This window comes from Ambystoma mexicanum, chromosome 5q (assembly GCF_040938575.1).
Source record: "Ambystoma mexicanum isolate Mex_15411 chromosome 5q, UKY_AmexF1_1, whole genome shotgun sequence".
In the NCBI taxonomy this organism is placed as follows: domain Eukaryota; kingdom Metazoa; phylum Chordata; class Amphibia; order Caudata; family Ambystomatidae; genus Ambystoma; species Ambystoma mexicanum.
Genome location: NC_090933.1, coordinates 1,263,197,270 through 1,263,215,966, shown reverse-complemented (window position 1 = coordinate 1,263,215,966; position 18,697 = coordinate 1,263,197,270). Strand labels below are relative to the sequence as shown.

General features: G+C 45.0%; 1 protein-coding gene across 3 annotated transcripts in view; it reads right to left on the bottom strand.

Moving 5' to 3' along the window:
- The window catches only part of LOC138498002 (alanine aminotransferase 2-like), a 248,218-nt gene that overhangs the window by 96,765 nt on the left and 132,756 nt on the right, over positions 1-18,697 (bottom strand). For all 3 annotated transcript variants that reach the window (XM_069621781.1, XM_069621779.1, XM_069621780.1), the window contains exon 6: positions 15,441-15,520. In XM_069621781.1, coding sequence (XP_069477882.1) covers positions 15,441-15,520 — 80 coding nt within the window. The remainder of the gene's footprint in view (positions 1-15,440; positions 15,521-18,697) is intronic.

Genomic DNA, 18,697 nt, shown 5'->3' with positions numbered 1-18,697 from the left:
CCTGCAACTCCTCGTGGAACTTGGAGCGGTCTACTCCGATCTTAGGGAATCATTGGACAATGTTAAACCAATCAGTAGCTCTCCAGGGAGCGTTCACTGTTACTAAAGCACTCCAGCTGCCCCCTCCCACCCAGTAACTGTTTTACAGGAAATGCTGCATCATTATTGGAAGACGAGGAGTTTGCAAACCCTTTGGTCTTAGTGAAGCGCCAGTTGGCACAGACCCTAAGAGGCTGGATAGTTGCCCGCAGATGGTTTCTAGGGCCAGCAATGAACATGAGGGGCTGGTAAGTGATCGTATAAGTGTCAAATCCGGGCTTGGGATGGAGTTCTGTTCATTGTGATGCAGAGCCGGTGCCGATGCAGAGATCTGTATTGGCTCTTGTCACTGATCAGGTTCAATGTTAAGAATAGTGTGCTTATATGACTCTAAAATGTCTTTGAGTGATTCTTTTGGTGGGTTACCCCTTTCAGGACTGGTTATAAGCGGCTATTGTCTGCCTCATGTCTAGGTACCTGCTCATTAGCGCACTCAGCCTTTAGGATTTGAATTGGCCCGTCATTTATTTCCTGCGCGTCCTTGAGCGCACGTATTTTAGATTCTGACTGTCTCTTTGTTGTTTTGGTGTACCAGTCGGAGAAGCTATTCCACCGTTGCATGTGCACGCTGGTGCCTTTAGTTCCTATGGCTCTTCACAGGTGCACTATGTGATCCAGGCCGATTGTGCCTATTAGGGGAAATGGATTGGCCTGATTTTCTCATGTAAACTTTAACTATAAATGTTGGGCAATTCTAGGCAATGTTAAAAGCAACACTTTATGCACCTGTGTAAGAACAGTAGGCAATTTAGAACCAGCAGAGAAAGGTATGTAAATAGTTAGAAACCAGTTAGGACACCCGCAAGAAAACCTACATTTAAGTCCCTAGTTCTTGATACGTTCTGCCCTGCTATAAAATGGGGCCCAAAAGTCACCAGTTCCACGATATTTACTTTTCAAAGAGCTTGGATGATTTACTATTGGGTTTGCAAACAAGAGTTGCCAAGGCCAATGGTTGCAGGTAAAGGTTCCAGAAACAGAAATAACCAGGTAAGTAAAGTTTCTGTAGGTTCCTCTCCTAGTCCAACCACGATAGGGAAAGCTAAGGGGAGATCCTTTACAAGTTCACCACCATTCTTAACCAGGCAAGAGAGCGCCAGGGTTTGGACATTACACCCATAAGACCCTGTGGTGGGAGGAGTGGTGTAGGAATAGTCCCCTTACTCCAATTTCTTCAGTAACCACTGAAGGTGTTGCCGATTCCACTGGACCCAATTGTTTGTAGGCTTGATCCGGTCAGGGAGGTCCAGAGGCCATAGGGGCAGATGTCATGTTCAGCATTGGTATTGGGTCCGGTTAGTCTGCGGTTCCGGACTCTACCCAAGTCAGTACTGGAGACTGGACAGCTGGACACGCTTGCCAAGACAGGTTGAAGACCTGCACAGAGCAGGTGACATCAGGGGACCTCCAGGACGTGTAGAAGATGGTTGCAGCAGGGTTCACCATGATCCAGTGGCGACATGCAATCTTCACAGCAAAAACAAAGAAACAGGCCCTGCACAGCTTCTGTTTGATTGGGAAGGCAGAAACTACAGGGGAATGCACCCTGTCTCACCAGTTGAGGATCTGCTGGTCCTGAACTTGGAACAGCAACCAGTGCAGCAATATAGCCCATAATAAAGCTGGTCAGTCTACAGAGTGGTTCTGGGACACTTTCAAAGTGGCTAAGCAGGCACAAATCATCAGGCAGGGGTCAGGACAGGTTGTTCCGCCGGTCCAGGAGTTGAAGCACTGACATGGGCCTTCTTGAGATCAGGAGAGAGTAGCAGGGCTTCATCAGGACTCGGCTGGAGGCAATGCTGGTCTGCTACAACGGTTTTCTTCAGGTCTTCAGTATCAGCACTTCTTCATAGGAGTCTTGGCTCCAAAGATGACCCGTCAAATGGCTTCAGAGTCCAACCTTTTTCCAGTATTTGAGCAGCAGTCGCCCCCAGGCCTACCAATGGTAAGGATCTGCACCATTCAAACTGGCAGGAGCTGTCCAATCATGGGCAGTCTCTGGCCAACAAATCTGCCCAGCAACAGACACGCTGTGGCATGGTTGTGGAATGGGGCCACACAAAGTCATCCCCCACATCCGGTCACACACACACAGAAGGCCACTTAGCCTGGGAAAGCAGGAGCTTTGCCCGAGAAAGAGCTTTAAATCTATGGCAATTCCAGATCAGAGAGGGCAGGAAGATGGCTCAGGAAGAAAATGGCCAATGAGAGGCACAAATCTCGTGGCACGTCCATCTTAGAGGATATCCTATAATGGCATTATGCAGTAAAATTCAAATGTGCACATAAGAAAAGTAGAAAACATGGTAGGATTATATCCACTGCCACCAGCCTATCCTGGCCTTATTTCGGTGGTAAATCCACTAAAATACCACCAAACAGAATGATAAATGGTGGGGATTCCCCATGGGACATCCTGGGGATTTTTTCTTTCAAATTAGTTTTTATTGTATTTTTGCATCAAACACTGATTTAACAGCGAGCACAGCGAACAAATGAATAACAAAAAAGCATTTAAGTACAGTCATGACAGGTATCACTTAATGTTACTGTTACCACTGGCGGATTACTGTGTGGTAAATCCGATGGTTTTTGGGGGCAAAGTGGAGGATTTACCTTCAGCAAGAAGCTGGAACTGAATCTGCCACTTTTCCACCAAGATCAGCGTATTTACTGCGCAGCAATGCCACCGCCAGCAGTAAATCTGAAAAAAATTATGATTTGGCGGTGCAGGAAAAGTGGCAGTAACGGAATTAGAGCCACATTTCTCCAGCCCCACCCAACTTGTAACAAGGACCATTGTGTCTGCAACTATAAAGTTGCAAAAGAAATAGTTAAAGGGACACAAAGTATCCCAACCGTAGTTCACAGTAAGGGGATGCGTGGAGTCTAAAAATAATAACACTCTCCCAGTAGTAGTGAATGATCATTCTTCCCATAGAAAGTGAGCTAAAGCAAGGTAAGTAAAGCAGAGGGCTTTACTTAACTTCAAAAGGGCGGTGGTCAGGATGAAGATAATAGGAAAAAGATAGGGTGTCGCACTAAGTCTACGGTGGAAAGAAACATAAGAAACACCTTTCCAAAACCCTCTGTATAGTCAGCGTAATTCTAAAGTGTTCCATGGACCAATCAAGCTTTTCTTACAAAATAAATGTGCTATATGCAACTATCATTTTTGCGGTAGGAAAGATTAAATCATACATTTAGGTTGAATTAATATATTTGTAAAACACATTCCTACTCTGCTTGCTGTAATCCAGTCTCTCTGGTGCAGAGTTCTAAAGCATACCCACGTAGTGCTAGTGGATGATGGTGCTGCCCTCTGTATCATTGTCATCTGAGTCAGCAGCAGCAGCAGGAACCTGTTCAAAGTCTCCCAGATATCTTTGCTCCACATTCACATCACTTGTAAGAGTGTGTGTCTCTGGTGATAGCCTTTGCTGCATCTAGCACACATTCAGAGTTGATACTGGCAGCAGGGTCCGGTCAATCAACCCACTCTTCTTAGTACTTTCTGCTCTTTAGGCTTTTCTGGTTCTTTTTTGTAGTCATTTTAATCCTATTTATATGATCACATATTCTGTATTTCCTGGGTTGGCAAGCTGTCTCCCATGGTTCCTCTTCAATACGGTGTCACCAAGGGCTCTGCTCTTGGTCCCTTCTTTTCTCACTCTACACCATTCCACTTTCTTCTGTTGTTGCTTCTTGTGGCCGCCCTTGCCAGTGTTAAGCCGGCGACTCCCAAATATTTATCTCCATTCCTTCCTTCAATGATGCTCTCCACTCTACTCTTACTGCATGTCTTCCCACTATCCAATCTTAAATCCATTCCAATTCCCTGCACCTTCATGCCACCAAAGCAGAGGTTCTTTTCTTCCTGCAGTGCCAGTCCCTCCCCTCATTCCCTCCACTAGCTCTTTCTTTTCCCCCTTCTGTTCTCTCTCGGCCTACCTCGATTCGCAATGTTGGGTTATCTTTCCCTTTTCCCCCTCTCTTCATATCGCCCGTATTACCTGTTCATGCCACTTCCAACTTTACAATAATTGCATAGCCTGTTCTTTTCTTTCCTTTCATGCTACCAAACCACTCATTTAATCTGCTGTTATTTCCCAACTAGGGTGTTGGTCAGCTCTCTTGGTTCTCCTTCCAGGCTACCAGCTCACCCCTTTAAATTTCATTTGCACCTCACCTCCCCAGCTGCACCCTTATTTCTTCTCTTTTCTTCTCTTCTCTTCTCTTCTCTTCTTTTCTTGGTTTTCCCTTTAAGTCATGCCTCCTTTTCCATTTCCTCTGCATTGTGTATAAAAACATTCATGGCCTTGCCCCACCTTATCGAGCATTCCCTGTCGGGATCTGTACCCCTTTGCAAACTCTTTTCTCGCAAAATCATTTTCTTGTGGCTGTGCTCTCTCTACTGCCACCTAAACACTGGCATTCCTTGCCCCTTCCTATAAGATCTTCTTCTACACCCTTCCTATTCCCTCCTTGCCTTCTGTAGAATGGGTTTAAAATGGTGTCACAGATTAACTCCTCGAGCCAGCTCTGTCTATGTTGATCCTGACATTTGCTGGAGCATTCCTTTGACCAAATCCAGAGCACCAAATTCTCCTTCCCCGACTTCCTCCCCCATGGCCCTGATTGGGTCACTGGGCACATACACCAGAGGGCTCACATCACTTATGATAGTATTATCATTGCCGACAGCCTGTGTAGCCTATTCAAGAGGCCCTAGAAAACTGATGAGCCCCTTGTCGCGGCCCAATTGCCTGGGAGTCAAAGACATAGGTTATCATGCTTCACCTTTGTATTGCATCATGTACTCGTGGGCAGTCTCGTGCATGCCAGAAAAGCATTAGCACATGTACTTGGTGCAGTCTCCTGTATTAGGGTGAGCCCGGCAATGCCATTCGGAGTTTGGAATCTGCTCAGCGTCTTTCAGGCTTTGGCATAATGGCTGGAATGGCCCCCCATTTTCTGACATATGACCATTACGGTTGGCAAGCTCAGTGTCCTTTTTCAGGAATACCTGCACTAAAGCCTGGAAGCTGTGTAAATGGCAGTACAGCTCTTTAGAAATCATCTAAACGAATGCCACTAAAGCTCCTTATAAGTAATTAAAACAAAGGGTCAAGCAATCTAAACAAAGTTCAAGGTAGTTAATGCCTTGTGTCATTGCACGCACAATGTTGCTTTCATTGTCACTGACAACAAAGCCAACCATCAACCCTTATGGTTTAAGCCATTACAAAACCTTGGCATTGAATGCTGCTGCAATGCTTGATGCTGTGTGCATCCTTTTCCTGGAAAACATTGAAAGAGTTGCTTGCTGGCAAAGCCTGTTAAGTAATGCAAGGAGAGGCAGTGATGGCTGAATGCTTGGAGGGAGGTCCCTTAAAAGAAACCCACTGTGCAGTGATAAACACATTGGTATGTTGTCGGTTCACTGGGCTACAGTCCATGGTTAGATGAATGGTGTGCATCGTGGACTCCATCAGTGCTTTTATCATTGCCACTAAAAGTGCACTGTGACTATCAAGCTCTGCAAGTGTGGAAAGATGTATGGCGGGTTACCTGACACTTTGTAGCTTCAACGAATTACAGAGACCCTTTACTGCCTACCAAGCAACAGGGCAGGAGTCGTGCTGCAAACATGTTATCAAGCTTCCCATTGCAAAGCACACCAAAGGATTGAAAAGAGGATCCAAAGAATGCCCCTCCTAACCCCCTGAAACATGATGGGATGACGAGCCAGGAACGCTCGCAGCCACCCATCTTATTTTGGACAAAACCCAAATGCACCGTTTGCTGATACGTACATGGAAAGATATCCCCTCAAACAATCATACAGACCCAATCCAGTGCACGTTCTTGCAGGTTTTGGGGAGACTACGGAGATCGTGGATGGGAACACCTTAATGGACAGTCTTGATTAAACATGAAACAACCATTGTGCTGACGTCACTAGTGACACCACGACATGGCTGTGTTAGTCATGAAGCGCACTTGCAGACCTGCATCGCATTACACAGACACCCACTCGCATACCCTCTGGAACAGCCTCCCTGCCACTCCAAAACTTGAGGAGAACCATCTCCGGTTCCGGAAGCACCTCAAGACCTTCCTCTTTTCTTCTGACTTCACTCCCCTTCCCCCCTGCTGATCTGTTCTCTCTTGGCACCGTGCACCTGGCCACCCTCTGTCTTTTGGGCCCAGGTACCTGCTCATCCTGCACCCTCCCGCACTGCCTCCGGGCCACCCCTTGCACTGGGGTTTGTATCTGTACCCATACAGCCCCCCCTTTTTCTTCCTGCACTTATCAGACCTACTCTGTCTGCTGCCTTAAACCTAGCACTTGCAAATTGCTGGTTGCATTACCACTGTTTGTTGCCTTTATTATTTATTTATTGTTATTTATCGGTTTCTCCTCTGCTTCGCACTTTCCACCTCTCCCCCCCTTCCATGCACTTTTCCTCTCCCCCCTCTCCCATGCACTTGCGCGTTCTCAATGTCAATGGGCCTAGTAAGATTGCAGTTTTGTTCTCCCCTGTTCCCCTCCATTGCCTTGTCGCGCTCTGAAACACTTGTGTACGAGCGCGATAGAAATAAAATATCAATATCAATATCAATACACAAAGAACATGCTTACCCAGTTCTATAGCTAGAGGACAGGTAAATATACTTACTGTCAAAGCTTTTATTATTTTCTCATTAGCCAAATGCAGTAACACAGAAACCCAAGCCAACAAAAGATCCTGAGCAAGCTTGCAGATGCTTGAGGCAATTAACCCTATAGAACTACAGGAGTATATATGGAGCCTGGTAGGACCATGTGTGACTAACCTATAGGTTACCTAGCATAACACGGGCATGTATAAGTGATATTATAAGTAAGGAAAATTACAGAAGGCCTCAAGCCACAGAGCCTGAGACAAGAAGAGCTGATTCAGGCCGCACGAAGAGCAAAGCAGGCTCACAGCCAAGGCCAGAGATACACAGCCGCATTTCAAACTATTACGTGGCAGGGGACCAGATGCAGTGAAATGGAATTTCTCTGCAGAAATGACAGAGCTTCATATTTTGATGGTGGTGCTGGAAGATTCAGCAGTGGACCTCGAATAACCCATGTGCCCCAAGGTTGTTAGACCACTGTCTGTTGCTGCCACTGTGCCTCCAGTCTTGCTTGGACTACTTCTTTGGCTTAATTCTCTTTTTTCTTGGTCAACAAATTGGCCCTGATGGGTAGCACATATGCTGTTTGCTATGTGTTGTGGGTTATTTGCTCCTTAGTCATACTTGCACTCAAATTCCCAGGGCTAAATTATATGATATAGCATTTATAACGCGCCTATACACAAGTGTTTCAAGGCGCGAATGCAGCCCCAATATCACTGTCATCCCTAGAGTGTGTTGTGGCTTCTTGCATCTTTCCTCAACCATGGACTAAAAAGCATGTTGTGAAGTCTTTGAGAATAAAGAGACTTGTCGATTTGGAGCACTAAGCCTGAAACGAGCTGGAATGTAAACCATCTTTGGTGGAGCATGTTTAACACTAGGAATGAAGCAGAAAAAAATAAGCACTAGTTTGCAAGGTTACATTTTATTATTCTAGTACAATTCATTGTTTAGAATCATTTAACTGCCAAATGTATTAAGTGCACACTGATGAGTGTTTCCCCGTATGCTATATTTGCAAGAACAGATTTCAAAGCCTAATTAGCACCCGGGACGGGAGGGAGCAGTCGATCAGTATTTTCATTAATTGAACGGGATGCGCTTTGGTAACCCCGGGTCCTAATGGCGTTAACCGATTTGCTCGGCCTGTTAACTCATACTGCCAGACCGTTACCTCCCGTTCCATCCCTTGAAACGGGGCTAACGCCAGATTGTTTCCCGCTCGCTCATAGCCACGTGGTTATCTAACTGTGGCTGAGGTTCTGAACTTGAAGTACCTGGGACTGCCTACAGCCCACAATGTAGCCTGATGCACTAGCTGTTGGTCTGAGGGACACAAGGCTCACATTTTTGCTGCACAGGGTCCTCTCTGGCTGTGCTTTTGTTTCTCTTTGGCAGTGCCGTGAAATACAACATAATACAGTGATCTCAGTCTTTCATTTACCCGACAGTTTGGTGCCCATGCGCCCCAGATCCTTTGATTGGAATCAGCCCCATCAGAAGAACACAGAGGGATACAAGGGGTTCTCCACCGACATGCCATGCTGCCAATAGAACAGTCTAGAACAGGAACCGGCTGCAGGGAACGCCCGGGGGCAGAGGGAGCCTGCGGTCCACAGGGAAACGAGCCGTTTTATTTAAAGGTCAGTTCAGAAAACATCAGTTAGGACCGCTCTTTCTGCTTTGTTTGTTACTGCGCCTAAGCACAAACGCTCTACTAAACACAGTGTTAACTGGGTTTTTTGTGTATGATATGATATGATATGGCATTTATAACGCGCCTATACACAAGTGTTTCAAGGCGCGAGTCACTATTCTTGTATGAGGGCCCCTCTGATGAAATGCATTTCTATGCTATTATTTTATTAGAATTCTTTTGAAATACTTGTTCCAGACACAATTCAAAACAATCGGAAGTCCAACCCCGCTAGTCTCATCAGACGTCATAACCGGGTTTAGGTTGTCGCATAGGGCTGACGGCAGAGAAAGTGACGCGTGTGAATGTGGCAATGTTGTCTGTCATTCCCCATCCTGCACCTCTTTGTGCAGCTATATTTCTGATTCTCGGCACATGTGAATTTGGGTTCGAGTTGGCCCAGTTCCAGTGTCCTCTGCAAGGAGAAACCAGCGACACGGGATGTATGTTATAAAACACGTAAACGAAAAGATCAAATTACAACATCACGGACACCATTAGTGTGCATTTTAGAATTCAAACCTTTGCGGGTTTTTTTGGGGTCCCCCGCAACACATGTATTATATGCAGGGGACACCCCCGCTCCCCTAGTTCGGTATTTTGGTAGTAGGTATTTTATACTAGACCGAATGCACACTATTTGTGCATCCAGTCCTTTATATACGATATTTTCGTCCAATCCCGTGACGGGTACACTCAACTATGCCCTTCCTTATCCGCGCGCGCGTGTGTGTGTGTGTGTGTCCGTGTTCTCCCCCCCCTTTGTCCGTCCACTACCTCATGCCTGAACCACTATTCTGGATACATATTGTGCCTTCAGGCTATGGCATGAGGCGTGGTAACTGAGAGGCCAACGTGAGCCAATGTCGAGTCTAACGCTGTCTCTGCGCAGTTGCATGGGGCATTTTGTGAAGAGTGGCATAACATCCTTACAAGTTAGCTCTTGTCTTAACCCTGTCAGAATGGGAAAAAGTCAGTCAAAGCAAGTGCCACTCCCACTTAACTGTAGTCCTCCTTATTTCATTTACATGAAATGACTCGCCCAAGACTGGCAAGTTTCTGCATCAATGACACTATTTTCACAGGATGCCATCACTAAGCAATTGCCACAAGAAGGCGCACCTGATCTAGACAAAACTATCCATTTGCGGAGAGCTCTACTGTTCTGTAGTGCAAACGTTCACCAGAAAAGGTGGGGAGCATTTTTTGAATGGCATACTGTAGCAAACAAAAGACTCACCTAATCCAGAACCAGAGTCCTGCAGGATGCCCAACGGAAGTTGCAAGAATAGCTGAAAGAGCGCATGTGGCAGTCTCTAGAAATAAGAAATGCTATTGCCTACTACATCCAGCACCCAAAGCTGTGCTGAACCCCAACTACAGAATCTCTGGAAGATATGATTGACTCTTATGATATAACTATACTGAACCTGACCCTTCGTCAGCCACAACCTCACGAACAGCTTGAGTTACGCATTCTAGATTCTTCCACCAGCGGACATCCAGCGTACAACCAATCTACCACTATACAATCGCCAGGGGGTCCTGTCTCACAATCACTTGGGAAAGATTTCCAATTTCCAACGTCTATTAGACCATCCTGAACTTTCAAAGGGCTCCCCGATATCCCATCTCCAGCTAATTCTGCGGCATACGTGCTACACCACTACCTGCCTGTAGCACTGGAGTGCCTTTCATTTGTGAGGCATAGACCTCCGCTGATTTAATATTGTCTGAAGATTTCCTAAAATACAAGAAGACAAGTAATAATAGACTGCTATAATCCGACTTGTTCTGATCTTAACCGGTTGGTTCGAGCTACTTTTGACCACATATATTTACTCTACTTTGACAAAGAATTGTAATTGGCCCCTACAAAAACCTCCTGAAAGGAAATATGAAAACATTTCGCAGACTTCCCTGTACAATTCTGGAATTCTGCCCCAAGAAAACGGATTGGCCCAGAATAAACATGTGTGCGCGCAGTGTAAGAAAGAAAATCTGGCCATTTGCCCAGAAGGGCTTAAGCATTGCTATGATCAATACTTGAGGTTCCCCAATGTAGTAGAGACAGCTCAACAAACCGTCATGGCTGCATTCGGAATGCGCAGCCTAAGATTGCAGAGAGACTAAAGAGTACTTCCAGGTTGGGCAGGCAAGAGATTAACTAAAGTACTGTTCACCGCATAACACTTTGATGAAAAAGACAGAAAGAAATTATTGAGACTTAACTTATGGCTTTGCAGATCCAGCAACACCAACATCCTCAGGGGAGAATGAGATATAGAACAGGGTCAATACAGATGGGAAGGTGGAGGTCCATGGAAAGAGATGCTGGAAGTCTGAATATCTGAAGAACCAGCCCAATACACGGCCGATCTATTCCACACCCCATTCCCCAATCACTTCCACCTCGTCCATCTTCTCCTACGTTCATTCCACAAAAGGACATGGAAAGGACCAGACACATTATTGCACTTTTAATTGCACCCATTTGCTCCTTATGTAGAATGTTCTGATAGTTGAAAGAATACCTCTTGCTTAGTGGACACTGGAGCATTTTGCCTTATTTTGAAGTATTCAGGGTTACCTCCTGCCCCATGTTCTGACATGGATATAAATGCTGTGGGAACTGGAGGACAGCCTTCATCCCACTCTGTTTCATGACCTTTGACTGTTACTCTGGATCCCATTGCTAAACCCTGCGACTCCTGAGAATCTTTTAGGACTGGATCTTCTGTGTAAAATGGGTAGCATTATTTACTGTTCTCCCAATGGTACTTCTTTGGGGATGCCCCTGTAGTTAGATAGATAGTTGAAGAATTCATCAGCTCTGACAGAAGGACTACGGGAGGACACATGCTGTGAAAGAAGCTATTCTGTCTATTTTTCCTGTTGTCCCAAACCCGCAAACATTTTATCTTATATCCTTGCTACTGACAAAATTCCTTAAACTACATTGTTGGTACCCTCAAAATATGAAGATCCAAAACCATTAGCCGTCAAGAGGGTCATTAGCAATACAAAATGTCATCTCCATGTAAATTAATTACACACAATTCACTAAAACATTGCCATTTCCCTCATGTAGCCAAACGCCAAAGCTTTGTCCTCATCCCATCAATAGTTTCTCTATTTCCCAAACCTCACACATAGATTTGGTTAATCTCACCCAATCTTCCATGAACCAGCCTAACTCCTCTGGTCTGTTGCTCATTCCCCATTAGTCTCTGATATCGTCTGCAGAGGTTGCCGACAGAGCATTCACAAATCATGCGCAAAAGAAATAAATTGCAGATAGAGAATTAACATAAAATCCTGTTCTCTGTAATCTTGAGGTGTCATCCTTGTTCCCCGATTTTCCCTTATGGGAGTAAATTCCAGCAGAAACTGAAAGAAATGTTTCAGACGGATACTCTACCTCTGGATTTGTCCTACCAACTTAAATCAAAAAGAGACCAATTGCAAGAAGGGGGTTGATGCCCTCTCCACTAGCATGCTACTAGAAGTGGATAGACAACAGATGGGCATGAATACCTCATGCCCAAGCTGGTTTGTAACCTCACCTGTGTGGTGATGAAACTAACGATTGGGGGAGCATCTGTTATTCTTTGCTTGACCATCCTAAGATCTCCACTCCCCTCCTATTATACTGATATGGGAAAATATAATAGCATTCCCCCATCCGAGTGTGAACTCCCTAACTTGTTAATTACTACATTTTATGTTTTCAATGTTTTTGATAAAATACCCTTAGATGTACTGCATTCAAATAAAGTATCCCCCCCTTTCATCAACGTCCCTCACCAATAGGGGACAAAGAGTTCAGCCAGCTGGGCAGGGGTTCCTTGCCTGTCAAGAGACGGGAGCCTTGACGGTTTCCTGCTCCTACAAAAGTGTGTCACTTTGGAAGGAAAGCCTGGCCAGGCGGGCCAGGCGGGCCACAGCACAGTCTAGCACAATCAATAAGACACTACCGGGCAAGCTGCTGAAACATGCAGATAATACAATAACCAAAGAGCAATTTAGATGGGCAGAAAAAAAGGGATTCCAAAATTAACCATTTGGGATTGTTGAGGTACTCTGAGTCGGATATATTATACAGTTTCTAAAAAAGTTACAGAACCGTGATAATGCATCAAATTTTATTTAAAAACTATCGAAGTATTTCATGGGTGGCACCTTGAAGAATAGCATTAGGCCATGTGGAAAAATTCCACCAAAATGATCCCTGCAATGTACTCCTTTCTGGAGCTGGAGGAGCATTTCTAAAATGAATGGGGGCCACTCCTCAGCAAATATTACAAAGTAACAAAAACAGATTGATGCCTGTAATCAGGCATAGTTCCATTGAGCTACAATCTGGCTGCACTGCAGAGAAGACAGCATAACCGAAAGTGGCATTTCTTTGAGAGCGGGAGAGAGCGGAGGAGAGAGAGAGAGAGAGAGAGAGAAAGAGACAGAAAGAGAAAGAGATAGAGAAAGTTGAACCTAGATCGGGGGTCTGCAGCGTGCACCTGGCCATATGTTTTTGAGTACGGCTCCGATGAACACTCACCATTGATTGTGCTGGCTAAGGCTGATCTGAGTTGAGCGGCAAAACAACTGCAGAGCCAAAGGTTGCAGACCTTTGATTGAGGTAGAAATGCCACTTTCAGTCATATACCTGCTGTGTGGTGCAGTCATACAATGTGGCCATGTATTGACTTTCAGGCACAAAGGAGCTCATTTTGTGCTGAGCATAACATAAGAAAAATGCGTAAAAGAGTCATTTTTCCGTAATTGTATGGAGGAGAGAATGGGAGGGATGTAACTTACGGTTCTGCGCTTCCTTCTTCTCTGCCATACAAATACTCGAGCATTGATTTAGATATTTGCGAGGAAGCCCCAACCCCTGAGCTAGTCAATCGGCTGAATGCTCTTAAAGAACTAGCCAACATTGCCAATATGGGCAATAATGGCGGCAATGGTGATGCTGTCCCTTCACTGCAGGCTAATACACTGGCTATTTTGAACTGGCTGGTTCTCAATAACAGCAACAAAATTGGACCTGGGAATTGAGAGCTGGCCATTTCTACATGGAATACCTGTGGTTTTACCCATTTACTCAGCCCGGGTGGGGTCTCTTGAATCCTTGCTGCTCAATGATATTTTACTTTTGCAGGAGGTGTGGCTAAGAACAGAACTATTGATTGATGGATATCAAATATTCCAAATTATGGCAAGCAAAGGCCCTAGAGGCCGACCTTGTGGTGGCCTCATTATAGGTGTTAAAAAACATCTAAAAGCAGCAGGAATTCACACCATGGCCATATGTCCACAGGTGCTAGCAGTATCCATGATCACAAATAAAGCTGCTGGTGCCATCAACCTCATTAATGTATACGATTCCCCTGGCAGCAGCCTTACTGAATCATTTTTGGATCTTGTTCTTGAGGTCATTAGGGAGGTTCAAAGTCGAGATGTTGGGGCAGAGATATATGTGTGGGGGGGTCCTAATGCTAAATGTCTCTGCCACTATGAAATAACCGGTACCCAGTTTTTAAGAAGTACAGCTATGCCTGCCACTGATGAACAAATGGCAGGGTAACGAGTGAACTCCCCGTAAAGTGCACTTGGAGGGCCGAGGCTAGTGCCTCTACCCTCAATTACTTCTTTTGCAGTTCTACTGCACTAGCACAAGTTAGGAGGCTTGAAATCGTGGACGCGAATTTTAGTGACCATGCCATCCTTTACGCTTTATATATCTAATTTCTCCACCATCCACACTTGGAGTCAGTCTGAGGAATTAGGAAGGAACCCTGCAGGCTGCAGGATACACTGGACCGACAAGACCATTGAGAAGGCCGGTGTTTATTACTGTATGCAGCGTGAAAACTGGCTCTCCGAGGCTAACCTCCTTACGGCAGATGAGATGGATTGGAAAATTAAGTATAGTTCTCGAACCCTGGCCTTACAAAAGTCACATTACTCTATACTGCCTACAGGAAACACGAAATGTCGTTTTGACAAGGTCATTAGAGAATCCAAAAAGATATTAAGGAGGGGATTATGCACTATTCGAAACCAAGCCTCTTCTCCCCTTGATCAATATGAACAAGGCCAATAACAAGGCCAATAACAGATATAGAAGGGGGGTTATGGACTGGATCATTACAGGCAGAACTTCCCAATGGCAATACTTGGCAGATATTTCTAAGACCAAGGATCCACGAAGGCTGTGGAAATTCCTTAGGAACGTCTACTCTAATACTCCTCAGGAACTATGTGCTATTGGGGAATCGGAGTGGTTGGCACACATTGGTAATACCTTCTGTGATTCTACCCTCCGTAATGACCACCCTCTGCTGACAACTTGCAAGTTTAACATCAGGTTTACCCGCGAGGAGATCAGGCTGAAAATCGCATCACTAAAAGTCTCAAGAGCCCCTGGTCCGAACAAGCTTTCTAATGCAGTCATAAAAAAGAAACCAGTCTTTCGGGAGGAAATTATATTTTGCATATTCGGCAAAGTAACTGAAGAGGGGTGGATCCCACTTTCATGGCGGGCCTCAATCGTAATCCCTATACACAAGAAAGGCCTGAAAACGTGCCCTACGGATTTTAGATAATTGGCCATGTTGGACACTACCGGCAACATTGTTGCATCAATTCTATTGGGCAGACTAGCCAATTGGGTAGAATCCAACTGCATTTTGAACAACTTGCAAATGGGTTTTTGGGCAGGCACTGGCACAGCACACTGTGGTTATTTGATTCCCTTATCAAAGCGGCCAAGCCTAAAGGACAGCTGGGCCTCTATGTAGCCTTGCTTGATGGGTGTGATATGGCTGCCAGGGTGGCTTGATGTCTTCTTCTGAACAGAACTAAAATGGTGCTTTGGAGCTCATCACTCTTCACCCCATGCATACCCCTTACTGCGGCCCTGCAATGAACCACTGATGGCAGCGGGGGGACCTGGAAGCCACCGTACCTCATCGGCGAACAGAAGCAGGTTTTCTTCAGCCGCCAGCCGGATCACCTCCTCGATGCACTCCCGGTTCTGGACGCAACCTATGGAAAGAAATGGAAAGTTGGTTCTCTGGCCTTGTACCGGTGGTGTCATCAAGTAACGATGTTGAGAAGAGGTGTCTGGAAAGGATAGAGGTGTCAGCAATGGAATCAGAAAGAATGGCAGGCCAGAACTGGGTGGGAGGAGAAAGTGACTGTGAAAGAGGTGTCAAGGAAGATTAGAAAAAGACACACACAGGAGAACTATCAGCTTGGACTAGTGCTTGAGTAGGGAATGACAATTGAATAGTCTTCTCATTGCACTCTACTCATTGGTGCAGTTCCCAGAGGGTTCCACATTCCAGAGACGGCAACAGACAGTGCTTCTAAACCCACATGGGGGATAGCTCAGGGGAAACGTGCTCACCTTGGAAGCAAGACGACACAGAGCAACACAGGTTTGATCCCCGGGTCCGCGCTTAGAAACCTCTGGGTATTAAGCGCGTTTTGAATAACCTATCATATCATATCACAGTTGCAGCCGGTTATCCATGGCTTGTCGAGAAATAGGGCCAAGGTGACCAGTCAAGGAGAGAATTGGGCAAGCATAATGCTGCCCAGTTGGGTGGGTTGTGCCCTCACTTCCAGCCCCGGAGATCCATTTTGGTATATGCACAATAGTGTGCTATATTGTAATGATGATAATATGCTGCTTGTCTGTTGCACTGCAGGTCAGTGAGGTTTGTGGTGGATTAGTGGGGTCAACCGCCTGGTAAAGCCCACACAGTCTGTGATCAGAGGGGGTCTGGCTTGCAGGTAATGCGGCACATTTTCTGATAGGGCTGTGCCTCTGATAGGCGGGTAGTCTCGGGCAGAGTCAGTGAATCACCAGGTAGAACTTTCACTGTGGCTGACTCTGCCCCAGCCCTGCAAGCCTGCTGGAAAATCTCTCGAACTCTCTATTGCCCCCTCCGCCAATGTGGGGAAGGAGCCCCATGGAACATTCACCCCAAAAACAAAGCTACACTTCCAGTGCACAGTGTCTGATAATGTCACCATCACGCTGCAAATAGTGCTCCTTTCACTCAGATCCGGGTAATTATTGTCCCCCCTCCCTCCCCAGTGACTATTCATGTAGATTTCAAAGAGAGAAGGAGAGGGACATTGTAGTTGCCTGGTACCACTTCATCGCAGAGAAAAGCAAGGTGTTGGCAAATTGGGAACACCTCTGTGTTACATTCTATGCCAGTATCTTGCATCGTGCCAGTTATCTCCGACCCCCTCCCTAAGAGAGCAGAGCGGACTGAACTTCTTGGCACGGCATGTCCAAGCATGAGGCGGCCTCATTGGAAAGAAACAGCTGGAAATCCTGGCGTGGCACAGAATGGAATGCTGCTGAAAGCCATTACTAGTGATTAGGGAACATTAGCTTTTCCAGGTGCTGATCCCGGATAGTTGACACCCTGCTGTGGTAACTTCGGGGTCAGAGGTCATATGTTGCCACCTCTTTTATTTTCATGAAATAACCTAATTTGTACTCGCGCCAGAAAACTAAAACAAATGCACTAGTTGGACTGGTGAACAAAAGACAGTTTAAACTTAATGTGTGAAATATTCGTTTTTGAGTTCGGTCTTCCTTTCCTGGGAATGAATTGCCAATCGATGTTTCTCAAAACAGATTCACTTTGAAATCACAACACCACTATTCTGGTGATTGGTGAAACGTTCACAATACAAATGTGTTCCAAATCATGTTGGGGTGGGTTTTCTGGGCAAGAAGCAGCAGGCATATTGCCTTTTAACGGAGTTAAGGAGACGACCCATTACAAAGTGTTCTGTAAAGATAACAACATTAAAACAGGTCAAGGCAAAAGGCCCGAAGAAGTCCATCTTTCCAAAATATTTGTCAGTTCTGGAAAAAATTACTTTTTTATTTAAAAAATTGTCTTATAACTAACTTGCGTTTAAATTTTACAGATTTAAATGTAACGCATTTAACTGGGGTGGCTTGTAGCATGCTATTACAGACCATTCACGAACGCTACCTCACGTACATGAATGACAATGACGCCATACGTTGAACGTATGACGTCATTATTAAACTATAAACACGGAAACAAAACAGCGTTTGCGAATGGCCAGGTGGAACGCCATTTTGGGCCGGTTATGTGGAATGATCGCATCCTCATTATATTAATGGTAAGTAAGTATAAACTCAACAGCGATAATGTTCTGTGCATTAAACACAGTAATAAAACGCTATGATTTCCTTTCTAAATTCCTTTTTGGAATCTGGGCTTTCTTATAGATATAGTAAGTGGAATAGGTTACACTTAGATACACCAATTTACAGTTTACAATGACAATTTACCATAAGAACCCGTATACTGCGCGCACCTCACAAATCCTATTCACCAAAACATCCAACTTGGAAATTGGTAAGGGACTTCTTTTCTCACCATAATTAATGTGTGATCAATTGATCTATCACCACAGTCCAGACCAATATAGATGTTCTTTTATTTCTTGTCCCTTTTTCATATTTAACTTGTTAATCTGGGAATTAACCCGAAACACGCCTACTAATTATCGTATCAGATTCCAGGAGAGACTCATACATCCTGAGAGGTGATACTGCATTCAACATTCATACAGTGATTTATGAGAGTGTTGAACCAGCCTTGCGAATCATCCCACAGGGACTACATGTAGCCCCCTTTATTTCACAGAAATTCACATATATGGAAGCCAGCAAGCAAGGTCTTATACTAGCCTTACTAGTTATGCAACTGAATCTTAAGAAGAGCCACCCACTTTTGAGGGGGGTAAGAAAGATGTGAGGCAAGCTTATGATGATTACTCTGTACCCCTTTTTTGGATTACAATTGTTGAAAATGGTTGTATGGACAAAACAGTCTTTACTAACCAATGTGTTTCTTTTTTCTCTCCTGTCTATTCCCTGTCCTTTATTATCCTTTTTGTAATTCTTTGAAATGTATGATGTTTAATGTCCTCAATCATCCTTCCGCTATGGACACTGTATATGGTACGAATCTGAAACATAGATACGGTACAAACCTATTGCGTTGGGTGGTGATTTTTCCTGACCATGTGTGTCTTTTAAACTAACCAACCTTGAAGAAGACCTTTTGGGTCAAAAAATGTGTTGGCTGTGATAATGTGGATTTCACTTGGAACATATTTGAACAATGATCTGGGGTAATGAAATCATATACTGAT